The 25,962-nt window shown below is 36.9% G+C and overlaps 1 protein-coding gene across 1 annotated transcript in view; it reads right to left on the minus strand.

Annotated features, from left to right (window-relative positions):
- The window catches only part of ANGPT1 (angiopoietin 1), a 160,365-nt gene that overhangs the window by 59,843 nt on the left and 74,560 nt on the right, over positions 1-25,962 (minus strand). Inside the window, exons 3-4 of the mRNA XM_065054253.1 lie at positions 23,503-23,624; positions 14,181-14,413 (exon numbers count right to left, since the gene is read on the minus strand). Of these exons, the coding sequence (XP_064910325.1) occupies positions 14,181-14,413; positions 23,503-23,624 (355 nt within the window). The remainder of the gene's footprint in view (positions 1-14,180; positions 14,414-23,502; positions 23,625-25,962) is intronic.

Here is a 25,962-nt window from a genome sequence, read left to right on the forward strand (position 1 = left end):
CAGAACTAGATTTGAAAATATTTTTTTAAGGAGATAAATCTCTAGGAAGGATACTCAAAAATAAATTATTTCCTCATTCTTAAAGACAAGAAAAAACACAAAACCCCCTTCTGTTGATGATAGATGCCATAGATATGCCTTCCATCCTTCCTCTCAGTATCAGACAGCTGAAACACCTGAGATCACAGAAAGCAGATGGGATACTTTCCTATAGACTGACCATCCCAATACCCCTCTTTTGCAGCCAGGAGTTTTATTCAGTGAACTACTGTATCCAGGAGAAGATGGCTTTCCTGGTGTGCTTCTCATCCCTCTCTCAGGACCTGGTGCTCTCACTGGAAGGGAAACTCATCTGCTTGTGAAGGACCTGAACTATTACAGATTGCAGCAAGTATATTAAGCATGACCAGCACAAAGTTCAGTTTTTCTTAATACATCAGCCTGTAATTTGCAAGAACAGTCCAAAGTTATCAGGAAATTAACACTCAGGAATGTTACTGGTAATGTTCTTTTAGGGTAAAATATATTTTTTCTACGGCTTGCTGTTATTTTTCTAACTTAATATTCCATACAATTGCCAACTCACTTCTACCTACTATAGCTCCAGATTGTTTTTTCTATAACGCTACGTAGACCTTGAATCCTTTATACATCAAGTGAAGTTCCTGAGTGATACATTGGCTAACATATGGTAGATGTGTAAATAATTAAAAAACAAAAACAAAAACCATAAATAAAGTGGTTCTAAAAGAAAATATGCAGCTATTAAGTTTCTTTGTTCAGCTTAAAGATCTTAATTGACTTCACACTGATTTTTAATCTGTGTTTAGCTATTTCCAAATACAATGTTTACACCACCTAAAGAAAAATATAAGTCTACATCAAGCATAATAATATTATCATCTTTTTAAACCTGAATGCTTAGCCAAAATTTGGTGCCCTGGATGGTTTTCCTGATTACCTTTTCTGGATGAATAAACGTGTGATGAAGTCATGCTCCTTTGAAGCAATGATGCCTATGTGGAAAATCCTGCTTTCCTGAACAGAAGGAGAATTAATGAGAGAAGTAAGTTCTTTGTTCATTGCACTTCTGAAAGTCTTTTGGTTAATTTTTAGCCCAATAACTTTCTCCTTGGGCTACGCTACTTGTGTTTCCCTACCTGATGAATTATTTCTTTCAATTACCAGTCTTTCGGCTGTTTCTGTTCCTCGATGCCTTGGATGATGATGTGAGTCAGGGCAACACAGCAGGCACTATCCATAATTGCCCAGAGCTTTGTCAGATGGCTGCTCCCATGTAGAGGCAACAGCCCTGGCACTGTAAATGCTCTGCAGCCCCATGGAGGGACAGAACAGGGACCCAAATCAATGAGGTTTCTGCTAATCCAGAGGCTGTGAACTACCAGGGCTGAGCAGCTGCTCTGCTGCTCATACTAACAGGTTATTAACCTTCAGTAGAAAGCTGGGTTTGGCACCTGAGGTTGCAGTCTCTTCAGTTTTGTTGGAAACAGTTACTGGGCTTACAAGTGAGAGAGTTCAGACATGTAGGGCCTTTTCCCAAAGCAAGAGCCAGGGAAACCCATTGTCTGATTGTAAGTTGAGCATCTCTGTGTAGAGTGAAGCTATTTTTCCACTATTAGTCACAAAAACAAGTCAACAGTAAATGAATTTACTAGTTCCTGACAGCTATCACAAATGAAGGGTGCCTGCTTTTCTGAGCAGGTTTAAAGAAATACAAACTGACCACTATGATTTTTTAATTAAAATTACTTATTGTTTTTGAGAAGATGAAGTGGTTATCTCATTGTTTTTCAAGATTCCGTCAGATATTTGGTGAATGAATAGTCCAGTTCATCTGCAAGCAATAAAGAATGTTAAACTGCAGTTCATTATGTTGACTGAATCAATAAAATCACATTCATATTTACTAAATTATTTAAGATCTGGACTGCCATATTTGTGAAATCATTTGAGACTGAGTTAATCACTAGCATCTTATGTCCTTTAGTAATACTGCCAGCAAATGGAAGGCAGCTGTTGGTTTTTCTGCATGATAGTGACTTATTTGGACAGCTATGCAGAGATATCTGTGGTGTCCTAGTGAATGATTATATTTTCATTGTTTTAATGCTTTATTTACATGAATCTTATGTTCTTGTAGGACTTAATAATCACTATACACACCAAAACACACTTAAAAAAATTCTTCATGCATTTGAAGCCAGGAAGGAAAAGTCTCCATCCATATCTTACTGGCAAACAGAACTGACCTAAATTTTATCTGTTCTATCAAAAGCATCTGAGGTGAAAATTTCTTTCCCCAGATGAGCAGTTTATAAAAAATAACAAAAGGGAAGGTAAATTGATGGCTTTTACCTACAGCTGTAGCATTCCAGGACAAGGGTCGTTCAAGGACCACCAAATGGCAGCTTCTGTCTAGATCCAGACTGCAAATAAATTTTGCCTTGATCTTGTCCTGGTTCCAGACACATGATGGGGAATCCTGCATTTCTATGAGAGACCCTGTATTTGTGATCTCTTTCCCAGACATTTGGGTGCAGCTGCTGTGAACCACTACAGTTCCAGTTATGATGGCAAATAGCGCCTGGCTTACGATGAATCAAATCAGGAACAGTTTGCTGATGTTATCTAAAGGATGTCAGTCAAGTGTCCCCAGTGAGGAGGCCTGGAACATGGCCCATACAAGTATATATGTTCCCAGACTTAGCAGCATGGACCACAAACAGATCTGACAGAGAAAAGGTGAAGATTATTTTTGTGTTGAGGAGGAAAAATATGCAGAGTTACAGTCACTCAGATTTTGCCAATTTACAGCCAGAGGTATAGTCTGTTGTTTTGGTGGCTTAGTCTTGCATATATCAATCTCCACTTGAGAACAAACATTAAACTGCAACCTAATATTAATAGCTGGCTGTGATGTGCAACTATTCTCTGCAACAAAGCAAACCTGTGACAACACAGTTGTACTCTAGTGTTACACAAACCACAGGGAAATTCACAAACCTGGAGGCTGACTTCAAATCAGATATGCTCTTCAAGTAACTACGTTGTTGCCTACAAACTGAGAGCCGAGTCATGTAAAAGCAGATTTATTTCCCTGTCAGGAAGGACTTGAAAAGTGCATTACCTGGATTCTAGCCTGTTCAGGTATGTAATGCATACCATGTGTTTTTCCTCTCCAAAAGTATTTCTGGATTATTAAAGCTACCACCATCACCCAATATAGCCAATGTGAAAAATCATCAGAAAATTACAATCCATTGAAAGGTACAGAATTTAAAAAAATATTGCATATAATTATTATTGATAAAACATCAGGAACTTTTTATGGATCTAACTAGCTGAGCTGAAATTTTAAATGTGAGTTTATATTCACTTAGTACCCAAATCTAAATCAATTAACAGAAAAACTGCTTCTGGATGTCTTGAAGTCCAGCAGTCTTCTCAGATAAGTCATTGTTTGTGCACACATCTGTAACTCGTATTTGTTTACTAGGGAGGTGAGAGAAAGTTTAGGACTGGAGTTCGGACATGTATTTTCTTTCCAGCAAAGTATACATTCACTAAAATATTTTTAAAGTAATATTTCTTTCTGAGATTGCCCTGAATCTGACAAAAAGAGCTGGTGAAAGTCAAATTGGAAAAAACAAACAAACAAACAAACAAACCCTTCATTTTGACATACTTGAATATTTCTGTTCTGGGAACTATTGTTCCATATTTTATAGATTTACAGACTCTAGTTTATAATACTTTATTATCAAGGTTCTCATTAATCCCAAATGAAGGTATGAGAGTGGCTATACCAGGTTACATTGCTGCTCCAGCCTCTCCAGTGTCCCATCTCCAACTTCTCAGGCCTTAGAAGTCACGAGGCTTCCTCACTAGACTTGATCTTTTAACCCTCACTGCTGCTCTGTTTTATTCTTTGCTTATGTCCTCATAATGACTTTTCTCCTTATTTCTTTTCCCTTAGGTCTTTCCCTCCTGAACTGTACTATAAGTTTTTTCAAGGACTGGACTAACACCTGGCCCAAAAATGAGTCTTCAGTAGGAAGAGATGTACAAAGCAAATGACTGGAGAACAGCTGAAGAGCAGGCAAGCATATCCAGAAATTTACAGCATAGGTGCTTCCTCTGCCATATATAATATCTGGATATTTAATAAGCTTTGAAAAGATTTTCTTCCATGAATTTCACCAGTTGCTTTATTTATTTATTTATTTATTTTTGAAGCCACATGATTTTTAATCATTCATAATGCCCTGTACCAAGGAACTCCATACATGTACCATGTCAAGGACAATCTCCCATTTTTATTACATCTTTTAACCAGTGTATTTCAGCAGGTGACACTTCATGCTTGGCTGAAACTGTCAGCAATTCTGAATCCATGCTCTACGATCACCTATGATTCTACTGTATTCTCCTCCTATTATCTTTTACACTGCCTAAAGTATCTCTGATATGAATGAATGTTATTTCACATCTTTGATCATCATGTCTCTGAAGTTTTTTATATATTTTTTTATTTTGTTGCCTTTTTTTTTTTAAATGTGGATTCAATATTTTATACAGTAATTGAGCACATTACAAATTATATTGTAGTACAATTTTTCCTGTTTTCCTTTTGATTCCTTTCTAATAATTTATAGAATACTATTTTTATTTTGTTCATTAATAGGCCAGTAGCAACTCCTGTGTTATTCATTCAAGATTTCCTTAGGGAGCTTTCCTTGAACTTACATGGGTGTTCTAGAAGGTGGGAGAAAACAGAACTCTAGAATTCCTTCTTCAGGCACACATTCTGCTTTGAATATGTACATATATGTATATATACACACATACACACACATTTTTAAAACCCAAACCCCAATGCAATGGCAGGGTGTCACTTAAAGGAGCAGTGCTGCCCTGCACATTTCTGTTGGCCATAGACTGTCCCCATAGCCAGAGAATGAATCAGCTAATAGGAAATCTGGCAGAAAGTGTTTTCGGTTGGTGTGTGGGGGAAGGGGGAAGGCAAGCTTGGGGTTTTTGTTTGTTTACTTGGTTGATTTGTTGTTGTCGTCATTGTTTTATTTCTTTGTTATACAGGTTTGTTATTCCATGGGAGCAATTCAGTTACCTGATTCATTCTGTGACCCTATAATCACTAGACTGGATGGAGAAGTAGAAGGATTTTTTGTCCAAAGAGCAATGACAAAATCAAAAATAGCCTCTTTGCCAATCATGGCAACCCTCAGCCCTTCACGGCTGTATGTGGGAGGACCAAATAGATATGTAAATGTCTCAAGTGCAATCCAGCATAAAACTACTAGGCCATGATGAAATACAGTTACTAGAGCTATGATAACTCAGCCTAAGAACTACCCCAGTCTTGGATTCATTAGGAACATTAAGGCTCATTGAATACATTAATTTCAGGTCCATATTTTTAAGGTGGGAAGAAAGGAGAAAAGGTGTAGCTGATTAGATGCCTCACCTTAACATTTACAGATACGTTTTAGCAGCTAACAGAATATTACTTTTCCCTCTGACACACACTCTAAGAGTCTGAAGGCAAACAATTGCATAGCGAGAGCATGCAGACTACCCAACTACTTATTAAATAAATCATTTAAAGCAGAATTTCCCTCCTGTATTGCTGCAGGAATTGACTCAGTCCTGGACAATGATGTTAATGTAGTGAGCTTTCACCCTCTCCAGGGCTTAATTATTTACTACCTAATAAATTATCAACAGTTATCAAGTTTGTTTCCCAATAAATCCAGCCTTAGTGACTGGTAACAACAATAATACTTCAATTCACTGTGTATTTGAAAGACATTGCTTAGGAATACCAGAAAGCGGTCCTCATTAGTAGAGCTGAAATGGCCCATTTACAAAGAGATAAAGACACTTCATTATCCAGCTGCAATATAGTTCCTTAATAGTTTCTGTCTGAGACAGCAATTTTGTGAGAAACCAACCGTTCACTGAGAGACAGGAACTAAAGAAGTCTTTCACGAACTCCTACAAGAGAGATTAAGCCACTAGCTTTGTTTAATATTCCTAGTGTCCGTATTTCTTTAATTGATTTATATTTTTCCACACAGACACCCTAAAGTGCATTTAGTGTTCCAGCTGAAGAACGGTATGCATACAAAGAAATTTTTCAGTAACAAGCCATTTGGTTAACACGGGCATTGTAGTTAGTTGGTTTATATATGGTGATATCCCCTGGAATATCTCTGGCATGAGTGAATAATACCATTTTCACAAAGCAAACTGAAGAGGGGTTTGGCATTCACATATAGTCTATAAATGAGGGTGGGTAATCTATTTCAATCAGGAATTAAAATGTAAAAGTATGTACTTAAAGTATTCATTTTTCAGTACTAATAAATACTGACTTCCTGCTGTGACCATTAACAAGTTAATTGGGACAAAATATGGGGATCTCAAATTCTGCTTTGAAGATTTTAAATATTTTCTCATTGATATACATTTCAAATGTAGCACATTCAAATTGTCTTATTTCAGTACTCTATTAAACCAAAGTCTGGCTTGATCCTACCTAACATACTTTGCTGCATATTTTATAAATGTAACTTGGAAATTAAGGTATCCTTGCCTGAGCAAGATGTGAAAATACTTTTATTTTTAGATCATGATGATTTGGAATTAATATTGTTAAGTTTTAGAAACAATAATATAAAATTAATCTGTCCCGATGTAGATCTTGATAATTTAAATTGCAGCACCACTATCACCACGATCAACACATAATATAGAAAAAAAAGGTACTTGCAGATGCAATGCACCTCATCCTAAGACGAGTCGCTTGACAAAAGTGCCTTTGTAGACTCTAAAGGAAGTCCAGACCAGGACTCTACATCTACACTGTAAATGTTAAGTGAGTCAGGTGAGGCTGACCCCAAAAAGCTCTTAGTTGAGCTTTCTGATCATCTCTGAAAAACGCATATCAAGAAAGAAAACCTCAGAGGGAAATAAGAAGTCTATAGCACCTGAACAGAATAAACAAGAAACACAAAGCTGATGCAGGTGTGTGTATTTAATGAACATCTGCACAACAGTCCAAAGACAGCCCTGCCTGCGACTGCAGCCCTGTAGTGCTTTGCACCTCAGTGGGTCCGTGTGCTCAGCTGGATCCAGCTGCAGTAAGGCAAGGGGACCCCTCTACCATGACACTAAGTGCAAAATTAAGATTCAATTTTTTTCCCTATCTTTCAAAATATAAATAAAGCCAGATCAAACAGTGGAACACATCTTTACTATAGTGAGCTTTGTGAATCTCAGGTAAACATTTTCTGATAGGGATCTTCTGATTTCTGTTATTGATTTAAGATGTCTCAAAAAAATGAAACCTCTGGCTCATAAAATCTCTAAAGCAGGAGGAAGTAGAGAGAAACTGAGCAAATGGATGCTTTCTGTGTTCTTGAACACATGTATTGTCAACCTTTGCTGAAACTTTATGACGGAATGAGTTAAGTGTGGAACACCAGATGGCTTCAGTGCATTTAGACGAGGTTTTGTTTAAAGCTCTGTTGTGGTCACTCCAGTTTTGTCAAGCCTGGTTTTTGTTTGTTTGGTTTTTGTTTGTTTGGTTTGTTTGTTTGTTTAAAAATCATTTTTAATTAGTATTAAGAGAAATAACCTTAATAAAAAAGTTGGAATTCATAGATGAAAAGCATCTTGATTCATTATTACATTGCAGTGTGCTGTAAGACATTGGTAATAAAAATGTTATTTCAGGTATAAGAAAAAGAGTCTGACACTTTATTCTTCTCTTGATCTACCTTAGACCTACATCTTGCAGTCAAATTTGGTCACAAACGTTTGTGCTTTCAGCAAAACCCTTCTTTTTTTTTTTTTTTTGTTTCTATGCTTCAGAAGAAAAATAATGAAGTGACTCATCATGTCATACTCTAGGTTTCTACCTCACCAGTTATGTCTTCTCATGTTGCAAAAAACCTTAGTAATGTCAAGGATGAGGTACAAAGAGGAGGCAATAGCTTAATGAATGAAAATATATTGTTAGGGAAATAGTACTGGACAAAACACATTGTCACCTCAGAATACATCTCAGATGAGTACCACCATTGTGTTTTCTGTGCACAGAAGAAAAATGACCAAGAACTGTATCTTACAAACTTAGTCTTCTACACTGCTGTCTAATATCTATTACATTTAAATATCCTTGTTATTGTATCTCAATATATGCTTGAATCAATGTAATATAGAAAATTCATCTTGCTGAACACATTAATTTTTAAAACTACCTTTCAGAACACCTGAATCTGTTATTGTATCCTGGGACTACCACTGGGTTTTGTTTTTTGTTTTTTTTTTTAATACTAGCTTATATTGTGTAAGGTGTCTTTGAAGTCTTTCTAATGAAGTAGGCCAGCATCACTGCTGGGGTAATTCTGCTAATGTCAATGGAGTTTCCCCTGTGCCTGTAACCTTTGGGTCATTTCTTTGAAGTTCTTATTCTATTCTCACTCTCTTCACTTCAGCATAAATTTTAACATCGTAACAACTGTGGTCTAAGAAGCAGAATAGACTACTTAGTGTTTAACACTTTGAATGAATTAATTCCTATGCCTTTTAAAATCATGACTTCCATTAAAATAAATTATTGGACATATTTAGTTTTCCTGAATAATTTTATGAAATATGAAAACTACCCATAACCCAGGAGATTTGTACCTTTTCAGAAATGCCAGACCCACTAACCACGTTATTTATTTCATGAACTCAATAGGCACTTCTGGGGAGGTAAATTCCTAGCATATGTGTGTATTATTTTGAGAATTAAGCTTAGCTTCTTGTCAGCATTCAAGAGGAAGTTAATGCTTCATTTCTCTCCTACTAGGAGGTCACAAAACCAGACATTCATGTCAAAACTTTCTCTACTGTTCTATTAGTCCTCTGAAGTACACAAGCTTAGACCAAACATTTTAACAAGGTATGTTATTGTGCAGTCTGACAAACAAGACAAAAATAATCAGGAAAAGGAAAGTAAGTTTATGGTTAAATATACTTTCCCATTGATTTTTTTACTTTCCCTTATTCTGTGGGCAGGAGTACTTGGGCAGCTATCCTAAGTTATGGAAATTAATGTTAACAAAATAGTCTAGATATATTTTCTTCTATTGGAAAACAAAATGAAAATGTATTTGAAAATATATGTGACTTTTGACTGGGCACATTTTGTGGCTTTTTGCTTGAAAAATTGTTTCCCGCTGGAGCAATACAATTTCTGAAATCACAGAATCATCCCCCTCATCCTATCACTGGGCACCACTGAAAGGAGTCTAGTCCCATCCTCTTGACACACACCCTTGAGATATTTATAAACATTGATGAGATCCCCTCTCAGCCTTCTCTTCTGCAGGCTGAACAGACCCAACAGTGGGCTAGGAAGATGATTAGGGCCCTAGAGCACCTTTGTTATGAGGAAAGACTGAGAGAACTGGTTCTGTTCAGCCTGGAGAAGAGAAAGCTGAGAGGGTGTCTCATCAGTGTTTGCAAATACTTGGTTCAAAGTTGTATACACTTCTTTAATAATGATATTATTTATTGCTTAACATAATTTGTTGTGTGTTCATCGTATTTTTCTTTTTAAGTAATGTTTGTGTGAGACTCTACTTAGCACTACATATCCTTTTCATAAGTAATTTTTCTGATAGGGAAGGTTAGAAAATCTGTCACTAAACTAGTTACTCTGTTACAGATTTGTTGTTTGACAGTGACAGCAATGTGCCAAAATGCTTTATCCATCCACAGACAAATAATATTCAAAATATTATGAGGAATCAACATTTTAAAGACAACAACAATCACAAAATCTTTAATGACTTTTGCAAAGAATATGATCTTTATCCAACTCCTATCTTCTACAGGTGAAGGACTTCTACATCATAGAGATAGTCTTGCAGTAGCTCTGAGGTGATTAAGCCTTCACCTCAGTGTTTCTATTTCTCTGTCTTTTCCTGAGGAAAAGTAAAAGTTTCAGGCATTTATTTAGATTTGAAATTGGAGACTACTTATTCTTTAAAAAGTTACTTTAAGTTTTCACCATAATGAGTATTCATTTCAGATGGAAAGTTAGTGTTTAAATGCTATTTTAGACATTCATTGTCAGCCACTGCCAAGATTATTGTCCCTGCTTAAAAAAATACATAAACAATGTGACAAATCTGTTTAGCCATAGACACAAGCCAAAATGGAGACATGTGAGTCCCAACGGTACCCTGCATATATTTGACTCTCCCTAGGATTTGTGACCTAGTAGAGTACCTATTTTTAGGATTACATGCAACTGAAATCCTAGAATCGCTCACGCTAGGACAGAGGTGGGTGGTATTTTGGAAACCAAACTCACAAACAATTCCAAGTTTTACAGGTGGCCCCCTTCCCAAACTGGTCTGTACCAAAACTGACACTGAAGGTGGGATCTGGGTTTTGTATTTAGGTCCATCTATATTTTAAAAATTTATCCTTCGTGTGGCTTTTGCTTTTTCCTTCTTTTTCATTTGCCTTAGGGTTATCAACCAGTACTAGGGACTATGTTAGCTAAGCGTCTCAGAGTGTAAACCAAACAAAAGCAGTTGCTGCTCAGCCTTGTATCTTTACACTGTTCAGCTAAACTATTCACAGGCTCCTAGCAGGCAAACTTCTGAAAGTTTCCAAACGTACATAAATTAATCTATAAAGAAATCTTCTGATGTGATTATGTCATTACTGGAGGAAATATATCTCATGTTTTATAATAATAAAACAATGGTTATCACCATCTTGGTTTCAAATGTAGTTGTTTAGCTGTATTTTTATAATTTTATTTTTTATTATTTAAAAATAGTTTTACAATTACTAATTTCAGTTTCACAAATTAGATGATCTTGAATACTATGATTTATGCAAGGAATTTTCCTGTCTGTGACTTACCTTGGGGGAGATTTTTAGGTTTCTTGATACTGATAATAGTGTTTTTTTTTAATATATACACATAATATAAAACATATCTACTTACATTCTAAATTTATGGTTGAAAATTAGACAAAGGTATTTGAAGTCATTCTCAAAATAACACAGCGTTTAGACTTTTCAATTCCTCTCAGCTCTTGTGTTCATCCTTAGGAAGTTTGATAATCTCTCCTCCTATATTGATGCCTCACTTAGGTTGTGCCTCCTTTCACAGATGAGTGTCCCCAGTTAAAAGTCTGAATCAATTACTTAATCAAGCACTCTCTTTTATCAGTGGAAAATATCCCTTAGTGTTACTGGCTGTTCCTTTTCTCCCTGTCATTAGTTATATGCTTCCATAAAAGCATCCTACATACTGTCTTTCCCATCTAATAGTTCTGTATGTTATGGCTTTCTCTCACATGGAAATCGTTCCAGGTCTCTAGCTATTTCCATTGTCATATTGTCTTCTGGAACATTTCCATTTCTGCTATATCCCTTATGAAATTAGATGACTGAGATTTACTGAAGTACAAGACGGAAGTGGTGTCGCTGATTTATGTATCACATTTTCCTATTTCCAAATAAACACCAGTTCTCACAGCATATTTTATGTTTTGAACATTAGTGTGCACACAAAGACTCATGTAAGACTATCTAAACTTCATATTTTTGTGTGAACTTAGAGTAGTTCCAGTTGTACTTCCCAGGATGAATAATTTTCCATCTTCAACATGTATTTCTATAGACTGAAGCTGGTATTATTTTCTGGTACAACCAAATGCTTTAGTATACAGCCTTCATTATTATTTTAACTTAAGCTGTCTCGTTCCTTTTTCAGCTGTGAATTTATTTACCAAAAAGGTTGGTGAGCTAGACTTGAACACAGAGTAAGTGGAAACATTTCTGCAATTATTTCTATTCAGGTTATTATCTTTAAAAAAAAAAAAAGGTATCCAAGGCAAATTCTGAACATTTTAATACACAAAAAGTAAAGGAGTCCAAAATAAAGAGATTGAATTAAGCTATTAAAATTATATTTAGACATTTAACCCTGTTGAACATCTTTTGCTTCTCAGAAGTAAAAAAACCCTGAAAATTCAGGTTTTCAAGCACCTGAATTTGTATCCTGGACCCAAATCTTCAACATTCACTTCTGTAATCATCAAACAAAGTTTTTATAAGAAGCAGCTGATGAAACAAAGTTTAGGAAAAATGTTGGGGTTTTTTTGTTTGTTTTGTTTTGTCTGTTTTTTGTTTGGTTTTGTTTCTATTATTTTTTTTCTTTGAATCAAATTCAAAATTATTATAAAATCTGTTTCTAGCCTTAAAAAGAATTTGCAGTATATTTCTGTATGAGAACAATATATCTTTCATTTTTATATTAATTTTAAAGTACTCCTGAGCTCTATTAGAACACTCTGAACACAGCTTTGCCAGGTTTCATTGCCAAAAGACCATAAAATATTATAAAGGATTTGCATTGCATCACAATGTTTCTCTACTGATATGAGAACAGCCTACAATGAAGGATGTTATTTAATTCAAAATGCTGGGGAACAGTATAACAGAATAAGCAGAAGGGAACATTTACAATGAACATGAGGGGGGAAAAAAAGTTTTTCTGTTTTTTTGTTTTTTTAAAGTAGTCTATCAACATGAGCCTGAGCTTGCAACACTTCCAAAGGAAGAGATGTAATCCTCGTCACTGGAGCAGTTCAGATTCAAGCCACACAAGTTGCATGGGAATATATAGCAGAGAGTAAACCCACACTGCCTTGAGCTGAATAGTTTGAATGATCTAATATGTACTTCTGCCTCTTAAATCAAATACTGAATAACAATGCAGGTGACGAGGTTTTGATTGGGAGGATGGGGTTGTTGTTCAGGGGTTGAGTTTGTTTTTTTCTTTTTGTTTTTTAGATAATTTCTGGAACTTTGAGCTCTAGAATTCAAATGAGCAAATATACTGGATTCTTCAGGCTGGTGGCACTCTACCTCGCACAGACTTCTTCCATCCACGCATTCACACTCACTGAATGACTAGCATCATTCACACACCTACAGTTTCTGTTTACCAAGTGCCCTTTCTTAGAAGGATTTTGATGGCATCTTCCCAGATATTTATTATTTTCTTTTCTCAGCTTTATTTCCCCCAATGTTTTTAAGCCTCTGCATGCCATAGTAGGCACAGCTGTTAATCTCCTTTTAGCTGTTCTTCTTATCATACACCTTTTCTCTTACATCCTCCCTTACATTTCTTCTTCCCTTTCTTCTGTACGACTGTCTTCATTTTCCTAGTAACTAATTTCTTCATTCCAGTGTCCCATTTCCATCCTTTACAGAGGTTTCTAATCATCCATCTCCTGGTTCTGAAGAAGGGAATTTCTTTCCAGAGACATTCTGCAGTGTCTTTAGCATTTGAAAATTGAAATCCTACCTGAATTTCTTAGTCTCTGAAAGAAATCTCTTTACTAAGAAAGGTAGACTTGAGGAGAATTGTCCTAGAGTCTTTGTCAATGCCTTCTTTCAAAACATGTTTTCTCTGTCTTTTGTGTATGTAGTGTGCCTAATGCACCCAGAAACAAACAAACAAAATTCAGCAAAGCAGAAGGAAGAAAAATGATCCCTTATTATAAATAAAATCTTATTCAAGAGAAGACATATTTTGGATGGCTACAGCACCGTAAGTGCCTAAATCCAAGTTCATCAACATTATAACACATATGTATGTATAAAGTTCTGGGTTACTTTTCTTCTTTTAGTACCTAGTTCTCTCAATTGATTGTAAAGGAAGTTCAGAGTAAATTATGTATAGGCACCTATGAAGTTAAAATCCACAGTTGGTTGGTTTACTCCCAGCAGAAGCAGAGAGATGCTCAGAGGCAAAAATCAGTATTGTTATGTGAAGTCAATGGAATTGTGGCCTACATTAGCTACAGTCAAGATATAACAACTCAGTGATATTAAATTCAAAAAATCAAAAATGGTCGTTAGTACAAGGGATAGCCTCAGCACTGTCTGAACTTCCATTTCTGCATTCTTATCAGCAATTTTTTCCTCAATTATAATGTAATTTTCTGTCTTGGAATAAGCTCGTTGAGATTTGCCCTTTCAAAAATTCAGGATTTACTTCAAAAGAAATGTCCTAGTGCTTCTAATGTTTTATAATGCTACTTTCTTACCTCCTTCCTTGGAACAGAGGGTGATCAGAGTGTGAACTGTATCCATCAATTCAAGCTGCTGTTTCTGCAGGACACTGTTGTTGCTTGTTGCCTTGTTTAACTGTTTCTCTAGTTCCTGGATTATGTTGCTTTGTCGTGTGACCAAGCTTTGTAGGTTCTCTTTTTCTTCCTTCAGAGTGTCCATCTCCTCTTTATGCCTTTCTTCCATTTCCAAAATTCTGTGCTCAAGTAAACTAAAATGGAATGAAACAATTAGTACACATTATTTTGTGCCAACATATTTATTAATACAGAAAACAGAACTATTTTATTTTTCACCATAGAATTCAGTACATAAATAATTTATTCTAAAAATGTCACATCTACAAATTCAGCCCACTGATTTCTTCTATTGAGCAGCCAAACAGAACTACTCTCTAAGGTTCCATTTTGTGCTGTTTGAATGCTGTAGTGCTGTTTGAATGCTGTAGTGCTTAGAGTAAAGTGCATGGAACTGCATGTCTGTTTGTTAAATTCATCTACATGCATGAGCATAGGGCCAGTAACACGTTCATATATTGAAGTTCAGGCAGAAAAGCCTGAGGTGGGCAAAGGACGGAGAAGAGCAGGAGATTGAAGAGGATATAATTGGTAGTATAGATGGATCAATATGACAAGAGATGAAAATCAGCGGTAAACTAAAGAACAGTTTGTGACGGGCCTTACCACTTAATGGAAAAGAAGCATTAGGAGTTATGGGGTACCATCAAGGAATATGGAACCCACAATAAAAGTACCATATGATGTGGTCTGTGAAGCTGGGAATGATGAGTGGTGTCTGCTTTCACACCAAGAAAAGTACTGTTTCCCAAAAAGATAAATCAGAAGTTTGCGTTTTAAGGTAGGATTCCCTTGTTTTCCTTGTACACACAAATATTCCCGCCGTGGCTTCTCTGTTTCCACAGAAGACTCCTCAGATAGAAAACTGTTGGTTATCACACTAAATGACCTGTTTACATTGATTTTTATAAATAATTTTATGTGTATATGGAAACACTTTCTCCTGACTAATATTTTTTTTATAGTACCCTCTCCATCCCGAGTCAAAAATGTACAATTTAAAAAGATCAAAGCCAGGTCAGATTATATCTAGGAGAACAGAGGAGTTGTTGACATAAAAACCAGTTAATATCTGTCAACAGAGAACAAGAACTTTTTTTCAGGCTAGTGCTTTGATGCTGTGGTGGGAGTTTAGCAGAAAGATCTTATTCATATTAGATAAAGAAATTAATTCAATCCCTCCACTACTTTCCATTCAGTAACTCTACTGTGTAAGCCAAAATAGGTGTTTCTCATGCCCATAAACCAACTGGTTGTTACAAACTTGCCAACAAACTGCTTCCTGTTAAAGTCAATCTTAGGTTTTATTTATTTGCACTCTCCCCCCACCTTTGTTTTTACTTCTGGATAATAGATCAGTGGCAAAATGCCTGCATAATTTCAGGTCATTTAATCTAAGCGAAGAATGTAATAAAATCCATATGGAGTTTTTTTCTACTAGGTATCATGGAGCCTTAATATGAGCTGTTACAAATGATAACAATGAAAAGATTTGAGGCCCTGGATATGCTGTACAAACTAGAGTAATATAAAACTTATTTTCTTTTTTTTTTCTTTCTTTTTTTTTTTTTAATATAATAAACTAAACAGCATTTTTTTTTATTTTTTTATTTTTTTTCTGAAATGTTATAAATGTAGGATTTACCTAACAGATATTGGAGAAAATTTACATTGTAACAGCAACATGAAATATACTTTGTGATATCAATATATCTTGCTCTGCGAAAACCAGAAGGATCTGGGTAAACAGGGAAAGAAGGAAAGACAGGAAGGGAAAATACTTTTTCGTAGGGTCCCAAACACAAAACGGAACATGATATCTCATTCCAAAAGGCTCATTAATTACTAACGAAAGTGTAACAAGTTTCAGTGGGCTGAAATCAGATGATAGAAAGCTTCAATCTGAAAGAAAAATTGTGGATTCTGAAGGCAAAACCAATAAATTATTCTAACACCTTACCAGGCCTGTAGCTGTTTTTTTTAATCATTTGAACTCTAACAGTAAACATGATGTGTTTATGCTCTAGATTCACATGGATTTTTTTGAGAACTTGTTTTATGCAGAAGGTTATTTAGGCAGAAGTGGTCGAAAGTGTTCTGATGGAACTGGTTTCAGTCATAAAATACCATTCGACTAAATACAAAGAAAAAAAATCCATGTAAAATTTATCAGTTCTGTCCACATTTTCATGGAAATTATTGAAATTCTCATTTTGACTCTGGATTTTTACTCTTCTGAAAGCCTATAAGTTCTATCAATGAACTTAGGATAGGAATGAGGTGAGCCCTGGGCACAGTCTATGGTAGAATGGGTGCTAGGTGCGGCCACATCCCAGCCTGACATGTTACAGTCCATCAAAAATGTTGTGTACTCTCAGTGTTAGAGAAGATGCCATTCTTAAAGCCACAATATTGCTTTATAGTTAAGTGGTAAGTAAAGACAAAAAAGTCCCCTTTATCTTTGTCTGTATTCTAATATAGTATGGGATATTTCCCTAATCCCACAGCAACCTATATGAATGTCCACATCTAAATGATTTCCGTATCTGAATGATTTCATGTAAAAGAAAGAGCCTTTGACAGCTACAATCTGTTCATTACATTATTTGTTTCCCACCGTAGCCTTCCCAAGACCATAGTAAATGAAACCATGGTGATGACAGCCTTATTTGTAGCAACCCTGGCCATGTCAAGCAAGAAGGAAGAAGCGGACAATATTTAGAGCTTCCCAGTTTGGTGTCTACAGAGACAGACAGCAAGCAGATGTTTTATGGCTTTAGTAATAATATATACTAATATTTATGAGTGGTTTGTCAACAATAACAACATATGGTTGAAAGGTGGGAGTGTCACAGCACTTGGCTCCTTTACAGTTTTCTATGTAGATTATAAGTCCTGTTAGTATAAACTGCAAAACTAAGCTATTTTAAGGAATGCATATATATTTATGCAAAGATTTTTCTATATCTATAAATCTACAACAGATAAGAATAGGTCCTGAGGATAGGACCACTCCCTGTATTCCTGGGGGAAATCCAAAACATTAACTGTGCTTTACTAAGAATCAGTGAGAAACCTTTGGTCAGAGCTCCCAATGAACAAAACCAAACACTTCACATAGAGTGTGGATTTCTGCACTGGCCTGTTCCAAAGGGAAGAAATCCCTGAACAACATGAAAAAAAGCTGCTCCTATGGTCTTTGGCCAGATTTTTCATTTGTACAGTTACATTCATATTTATTATAACTCACTTAAATATTTTTTTAAGTGCTAGAAGCTGCATCAAAAAATGTTAAGATAAGTTGAAACCAATACAAATATATTTAGATTTTACTTCTTTTTCATGGTTGTGAGACCTCTCTATTATCTCTTTTTTCCTTGTGATATCAGACAATTTCTAATAGACATATACAATGAAGAAATAACTTTGCTGAGTGCTTAGTAAGGATATTTTCTCATTTTTTTACAGAGGAATTGGGAAGACAGAGTTAAAAAGAAAATATTTCTACTATTTTTCATTAATGATTATTGCTGACATAAAATATTAAAGAAAACAAAAAGAAGGCTGTCTCTATACGAAATAATACAACAGTCTATAAAGGTTGACTGAAACTGTGATATAACACTCTTTTATAACACTTTTCAGTAAAATGTTATGGCCGTGATGTACTGATTGACTTTTTTACAATAAGTGTACATTTTACAATAAATGTACATCCTATACATTTGAAAATCCTATACACTTCCTGTATGTTTGAAATTCCTATATGTTTGAAAACATTACTGACCTGGACAGATGAAGCAGTCATGGGAACTCACAATGAAAGTAAATCACCATTCCCTAGAAGCACCACATATATACATGTAATATACTCATGCACTTACACATCTGTATGTGTTTTTTTTATAATTGTAACCTTCAATTTGGGGAAACAAATCTGGCATTTGGGGAACAGAATGAAGTTGTGAAGAAAGAAATGTCAACATGGACAAATATCAATATTGTCCATTAGACAATGACTCTTTGTAGTGATTATCTAGAAGACAATTAAATTGAAAGCAAACACACACCCCCAAAACTCAGACAGACTTAATTTTCCTATAGGTTATCCATGTCTTGGTGTCTAACCTACAGATCTTGGCGAGGCTAGGAATCTATTTCCAACCACAAAAACGACGTGTTAACTTTCTCAGGATATAAGCCAGGGGGACGTCTCAGTGCAGCTGTGCTGTGTCCAGCTGATTCAGAGAAAGCCCTCTGATAATGCTGGGGAGGGCAGAAGGCCTGTACACCAGTCAAAGAATGACCTGCAGTGAAAGCCGCTGTCATTTTGAAAGGTGACAAAGTAGAACATACAGAAAGCACTCTGGTAACTCTCTGGGGAGGAAGGAAACGCTGGTTTAGACAATCTGCCTTATGAGGTAGTTTATTCACTAATCCATTCCAGACCACAGCCATTGAAGAGATTTCTTTTTTATCTTTGTTTTCAGAAGCCTCAGTTTAGACATGTGAGAACAGCATCAGATCTTAGATATTGAGATCTTTAACATTAAAATAATATTTTTAAAAATCTAGATCTATTTAAAATACAGATGAAAATATTTACTTTTTTGAGCTATTCAACAAAGAAAGACATGTAACATCACACTAGAAAAAAAATTCTTTGGCCATATATATATATGATTCTTTTGTCTGGGAGGACAAACAAGTAGAGGATTTAAGTGCTTACTTTTGATTCCAAGAACAGTATTTTCTCATTGAGACAGCTTCTTTGTACTTGCTTTTACATGAGTGAAATCATCTCTGTATTTTTAAGTGCTGACCACTCACACTTACTTCGGTGATCTGATATTGTCTGATCAGTTTAAGGAAATATAAAAATATATGTCCCCGTATTTCTCAAGGCCAGGAAAGTAATTGGACACCTAACATCAGTGAGCCTATTTTTTATACCAGTGACAAGATAATTACATTGAAATCACAAAAGTGAAGCAAAAAATCTGGATTTATCTTTTTAGTATATGCAAATTCTGCAAATAGACATATTGTGTTTCCTCTTCTTTCACACAGATGGAAATTCAAGAATCATTCTTGAGTTCTTGCCTTTCGCAGGATACAACAGTCCCGAACATGTTAATCTAGTGTGAATGTCTGCAAATTCAAGCTGGATTTTATGTTTAAATTTTATGTTAAATTTCCATTATATTTTTCCTCTTTTTTTTTTTTTTTAATTTGAGTAAGTAAAAAGTTCTTTTCACACTCACATATTGAAACAAATGGCACACAATTAGTTAAATGCAGCTGGTACACTCAGAAAAAAAAAAAAAGTGCCTCATAAAGACACTTAACTGGGGAAATCTTTCAAGAATAAATCAAAATAGTTTTTAGAAAGCTCTTGTGGGAGAAAAAATGGCAATGGAAGAAACCACCATTTACATTATAGTGGGTGGGAACCCACAAAACTAAATTATTTATGGCATGAGAGCATTCAATAGAAACATGATTCTGGGGCAAATGTGACTCTACTTATGCCATGGAATATCTTTCACTTCAGTGAGATGAAAAGAAAAAAATTGGCCACTCTTCTCAGTAGAGGCAGGAAGTAAAGAGAAAGGCCAAGAATAGATATATTTCTATCTAAAGAACACGCATTGGTCCCCTGTTGATATGCAGTGCTTATTTTCTTTAAGGATAATATACAAGTTACTATAGTACATCAACAATCAGTTATTATTACTATAAGATTATGCATTACTTTCATCCAAAATCCAGTTATTTGAAAGTGATTAAGATCATTATTTTGATTTTATACAGAGAAATTTTAGCACAGAGAAAGAAATTATCAGCCCACAGTACACCATCTGTTTTGATTATTTTTGAGATGATAATAGTTCCTACACTCTTTCCCACTGTGGTGTACGACTCCTGCAAAAGAAAGGCCCTTCCCAAAAAAGCTTACAGTTCACGTAGGCAATGTGGTCAAAAGGAATTTTCTCTATTTTATTGATGTGAAAAAGATATGGAGAGGGATGAAGACTTTTTAACTGCAAACAACTAATGAACGTAGACTAATGGGTTATCTCTAAGTCCTGTTTAAAGTTAAGCAAGTTAAAATCACTGGCGCGTCCAGAAACCTAGTATCTGCTGAGATCACCAAAACTTGTCCCATAGTGAACCTGACACACACATAATTAATTTCAGGATTAGGACCTACAAGACTAAGATTACACAGTTCTGTTTTACGAGTAGATGATGATATGGGAGCTGATGATCCATGTTTTAGTGCAATCTTCATAATACTGCCCTCTGCCTGATTTTATCACTACCAAGGAGAGAGTAACAGAAACCAAAAAGTGCATGCCAGGTTCTTGCTTCATTACAATATGAAACTCCATGTGCTTTTTCCTTTATCCTTATAAAGCTATACTTTTGAGAGAAACAACTGGGTATAAAATGTGCTTTTTAACAGACCTCTCCTTTTATTCTGAAAATGCAAGGCAGACCATTTTGTCATGTCACAGACCATTTCATCATAATGTCAACCAAGTCAAAGGTGAACTTTAGTAAAACTTATTTGTTTACTGACATGAAGGCTTTACACCCTGACACATTGTTAAGATAAATAAATAAATTCAGATTGTTGAGTATACAAGACTCAGTCTCATGAGCACCCAGTAAAAATTTGTTGCCAACCAGATTGCAGCAGATAAAAATGCAACTATTTATATACTTAACTAATGTTTGTGTTAATCCTAAATTGAAATAGGCTTGTGAACTATGTAGAATAAACTGTGTCCTGCACACGCCTACTCTCTCTGTGGACTACAAGGAGAGCCCACCTATACAGTTTAGGTGAATTACTTAATTTTGAGATGGCCGAAGTCAAGGTTAATCCCATACTAATCTATTCATACTTCCAATTAGTAAATGGAAGTCTGTGGAATTAAAGAGTTTCCAGTGAAATACAAGTTGTCCAAAATAATATTTGCTGGAATTACTGGTTATAAATAGTTGTTGTATTAAATATATTAAATTGGTTTTCATAACCAATAGCAGTCATGCTATATTATTTGACCAGCTTTTTAACTAGACATATCTAGCAAACACATTTCTTTGCAACAACAGTTTCTGTTTTTCATCATTATTTAGTTCTTCACATTTTTTTCCCCAGTAGCTCCTTACCTATTGTGGTGCTAGCCTTCCCTACACATAACCCTGGGCAAGGTCTCTGCCTCAGTTGCTGATTCCTGTCCAGCAGCCCCAGAGTCATGTTGCTTTTTTTGGCAAAATGTCTGATCTCAGTTTAAATGGTCCACTAAAGCTTGCACAAGATGCTTCAGTAACTACCTCAATTTTAAAGCTGTTTGCCTTATTTTGATGTTAAATATAGATCCAGGACACAGAAGCCTTAGTCCTAGTCAGACTTAATCTCACAGTTGTTCTTTCTAGAAGGGAGCTGAGAGTGAAGCTGCGGAGTGAGAGCACTCTGTGTTTTCCCTGCTGAACCCTGGCTGTCACAGAGGCAGGATGAGAGCCTTAGGTCTCCAGAAGGGCAGCTGAGAAGGAATATGGCTTTATCCACTGTATTGAGTGGAGGTGACCATGTCTGGGCAGCCCGGGGGCTGCAGGGGTCACCTCTGTGAGGAGAGGCTGGGGCTGCCCCATGCCAGGCACAGCCTGTTCCAGCCAGCTCCAATGGACCCGCTGCAGGGCACAGCTGAGCCCCACAGCCAAGATGGTTGTGCCTCAGGGAGACCATGCTCAAGGAGAGGTAAAACCACCACATGACAGTGTGAAGAGTGAGGGAAAAATGTGAGAGAAAATGCCACAGACACTGATGTCAAAGAAGAAGGAGAGGAGGAGGCATTGGAACAGAGATTCCCCTGCAGCCCATGGTGCAGCCCATGGTGAGGCCAGCTACCTCTCTGCAGCCCATGGAGGTCCATGGTGGAGCAAAGATCCACATTCAACCCGGGGAGGACCCCTCACCAGAGCAGGTGGATAGGCTTGTAGGAGGCTGTGAACCTGTGGGAAGCCTGTGCTGGAGCAGATGGACAAATCCAGAAGGAATCTGCAGCCTGTAGAGAGCCCACGTTGGAGCAATCTTATCCTGAAGGACTGCAGCAGTGTGAAAGAACCACTCTGGAGAAGGGAAAGTGTGAGGAAGGAGAGGCAAACTGTTGTGAACTGAGCACAACCCCCATTTCTCATCCCTGCACTGCTTGGGGTGGAAGGAGATAGAAGAATCAGGAGTGAAGTTGAGCCTGGAAAGAAGGAGAAGGGGAGAAAGATCTTTTGGTTTTGTTTTTATTTCTCACTATCCTACACTGTTATTAATTGTCAGTAAGTAAGGCTGTTTTGCCCGTGACAGTAACTGGTAAGTGATCTTGCTGTCTTTATCTCAATCACAAGCCTTTTCATCATATTTTCTCCCTTGGTCATGTTGATGAGGGGGAGTGAGAGAGTGGCTGGATGGATGTCTGGCAGCCAGACAAGGTCAACCCACCACACACACTCTGAGATAATGGATTACTAAATCCGGTGACTTCAGGTACTGACTCCCCGTGTCACAGAAGCACCTCTTTTACAGAGGTGTAGCACAATGAGGGACAATACTGAAACTTCTTGACTATCTCTTCACTGCTTAAAAAGTTATGTGCTGCTAAACAGTTTTTTCTTCAATTTCAACATAAACCCCAAATGCTTATCATTCACTTCTTCTTTAAAAGGAACATGGCTCCAAGACTGCTACATACTGAGACAAAAGGAAGAGGGAGATTTTTCTATATGTTATAGTTTTGTATCCATTAAAATTAGGAAGATGAATTACTGAAGATTTTCAGTTTCTTATGCACTTTAAGGTAGTCAATAATCTTACGATTCATTATTAATATTTTTCTACTGGAAGGTGCTCATACAAGCTATCCTTGTGCTTTTTGGTAACAGGAACTGTGGTCGTGTAACTATGTTGTCATGAAGCAAACTGAGATGTAAACTTACAGTGCACATCGGAAGTGATAAAAACCAACTTTCATTTATCATATAGGAACTAAAACAGTGTAAGTTCACACCCTAGCTCTTTTTGCTATTTCATAAATATTATCCTACTTTCCACTTATCATATTTGCTTCTTCCATTTTATCAATTGCTTAGAACTAAGTATGCACAGATCACTTTGTGATGAACAGAGAAAGAATGTAAGACACCGACTACTCATGCTTACCTGTTTTTCTCATGAATTTTCAGGATTTCATGTGTCTGTTGTAGCAGCTGTTTTTCTAGCTTGTACGTTGACAGTGAATTTTCCAGTAGCTGAATCTCAAGTCTGGATGTTTGATTTAGCACCTTAAGGATAAATTAAAAACATTAATGTTTATACTGTCCTGGTTATGTTGTTATAGCAACATAATGTGACGATTTCATCCTGATTTGATGATTCGTCAAAAATTGTTTCTAAATCCTTTTCTAACCTCAGCTGTTCAGCTGGTGCAAATGAACTCAATCAAGCTACACTGATACGTACCAGCTGACATTCTGGCACCCTGTTTACTGTAGAATAATACTAGGGTGGCAGAAAAGGGAAAGATGACTGCCAAATAAGCTTTATTTCAATGGAAAGAACAAGAGACATGCCTCAAGCATGCATTCTGACAAAACATTCTTAAACCAGATGAGTGCGAGAGTACTTGAACTGAAGCCAAAGAGTTGCATCCGCTGTTTCGTAAATAGAGCTCCTACTTTAGCTTTCCCCTGCATTCTCTCTTTTGCAGTGTTGGCAGAAGTCTGATGTCTGCTCATGTTATCACTACTTGCACTCTCACACGGATTTTTAAGATGAAGGCTGTAATCCTAAACATTGCTTTATGTAACTGGCTTTCACTTTAGGGGTGATCTGTATCAATAGCACAAGCTTTACTGAGTACATGAGACAAAAAGAATCCTTTTAACTAGATGAAAGAGGATAGATTCTAACAAAAAATAGTTCAAAAGTAGAAATAACAGAATGTTTTCATAATATTATCTAATGTTAGCTGATTTTGTGGGTATATCATTGTTTATCACATAAAATCTAGAGGAGTGTGTATAAATCATTTTTGTATGTATATGTGCACACAAGAGCTGGAACTGAGCATGATTCCTCTTTAATGGAACCTGTCAGACTTTTTGGAAGAGTATTTACCAGTATTATCACAGAATTACATGGTAACATTTTCTCACGCATGCCTAGTAGGAATTTTTTGCAGAACATAAAAGAAAAAGAATTAATCTCAAACTCAATCATAGAGTCATAGAGTCATAGAATCATTTCAGTTGGAAGAGACCCTCAGGATCATAGAGTCCAACCATAACCTAATCTAACCTAATGCCAGCACTAAGCTGTGTCCCTAAGAACCTCATCCGAATGCCTTTTCAACACCTTCAGGAATCGTGACTCCACCACTTCCCTGGGCAGCCTGTTCCAATGCCTGACAATCCTTTCCATGAAGAATTTTTTCCTGATATCCAATCTAAAACTCCTCTGGTGCAATTTGAGGCCATTTTCTCTCATCACTTGCTACTTGGGAGATGAGAACAACACCCTCCATGCTATAACCTCCTTTCAGATAGTTGTAGACAGCGATAAGGTCTCCCCTCAGCCTCCTTTTCTCCAGGCTAAACAGCCCCAGTTCCCTCAACTGCTCCTCATCAGACTTGTGCTTCAGACCCCTTGCCAGCTTCATCACCCTCCTCTGAACTCTCTCTAGTATTTCCATGTCCTTCTTATGATGAGGGGCCCATAACTTCTCTCATCCTGCTGGCCACACTATTTCTGACGCAAGTCAGGATGCTGTTGGCCTTTTTGGCCATCTGGGCACACTGCTGGCTCATATTCAGCTGTCAACCAACACCTCCAGATCCCTTTCTGCCGGGCAGCTTTCCAGCCACTTTTCACCAAGCCTGTGGTGCTGCCTGGGGTTGTTGTGACCCAAGTACAGGACCCAGCACTTGGTCTTATTAAACCTCATACAGCTGTCCTCAGCCCAACATTCCAACTGGTCCAGATCCCTCTGTAGAGCCTTCCTACCCTCCAGCAGATCAACACTCCCACCCAATTTGGTGTCATCTGCAAACTTACTAAGGGTGCACTCAATCCCCTCATCCAGATCATTGATAAAGAGATTAAACACAACTGGCCTCAACACTGAGTCCCGGGGAACATCACTCGTGACCAGCCACCAACTGGTATTGACTCCATTCACCACAACTCTTTGTGCCCAGCCATCCAGCCAATTCTTTATTCATCACAAAGTACACCCATCCAGGTCCTGAGCTGCCAGCTTCTGCAGAAGAATGCTGTGGGATACAATGTCAAAGACTTTACTGAAGTCTAAGTACCCCACATCCACAGCCTTTCCCTCACCTACTAGGTGGGTCACTTTGTCATAGAAGGAGATCAGGTTGGTCAAACAGGACCTGCCTTTCATAAACCCATGTTTACTGGGCCTGATTGCTTGGTTTTCTTTTATGTGCCATGTGAGGTCACTCAGGATGATCTGCTCCATGACCTTCCCTGGCACCAAAGTTAGACTGACAGGTCTGCAGTTTCCCAGATCCTCCTTCTGGCCCTTCTTGTAGGTGGGTGTCATGTTTGCCAGCTTCCAGTAAACTCAGAGCTCCCCAGTTAGCCAAGGTCGCTGATAGG

The sequence above is a fragment of the Columba livia genome, chromosome 2 (genome assembly GCF_036013475.1).
Source record: "Columba livia isolate bColLiv1 breed racing homer chromosome 2, bColLiv1.pat.W.v2, whole genome shotgun sequence".
NCBI lineage: Eukaryota > Metazoa > Chordata > Aves > Columbiformes > Columbidae > Columba > Columba livia.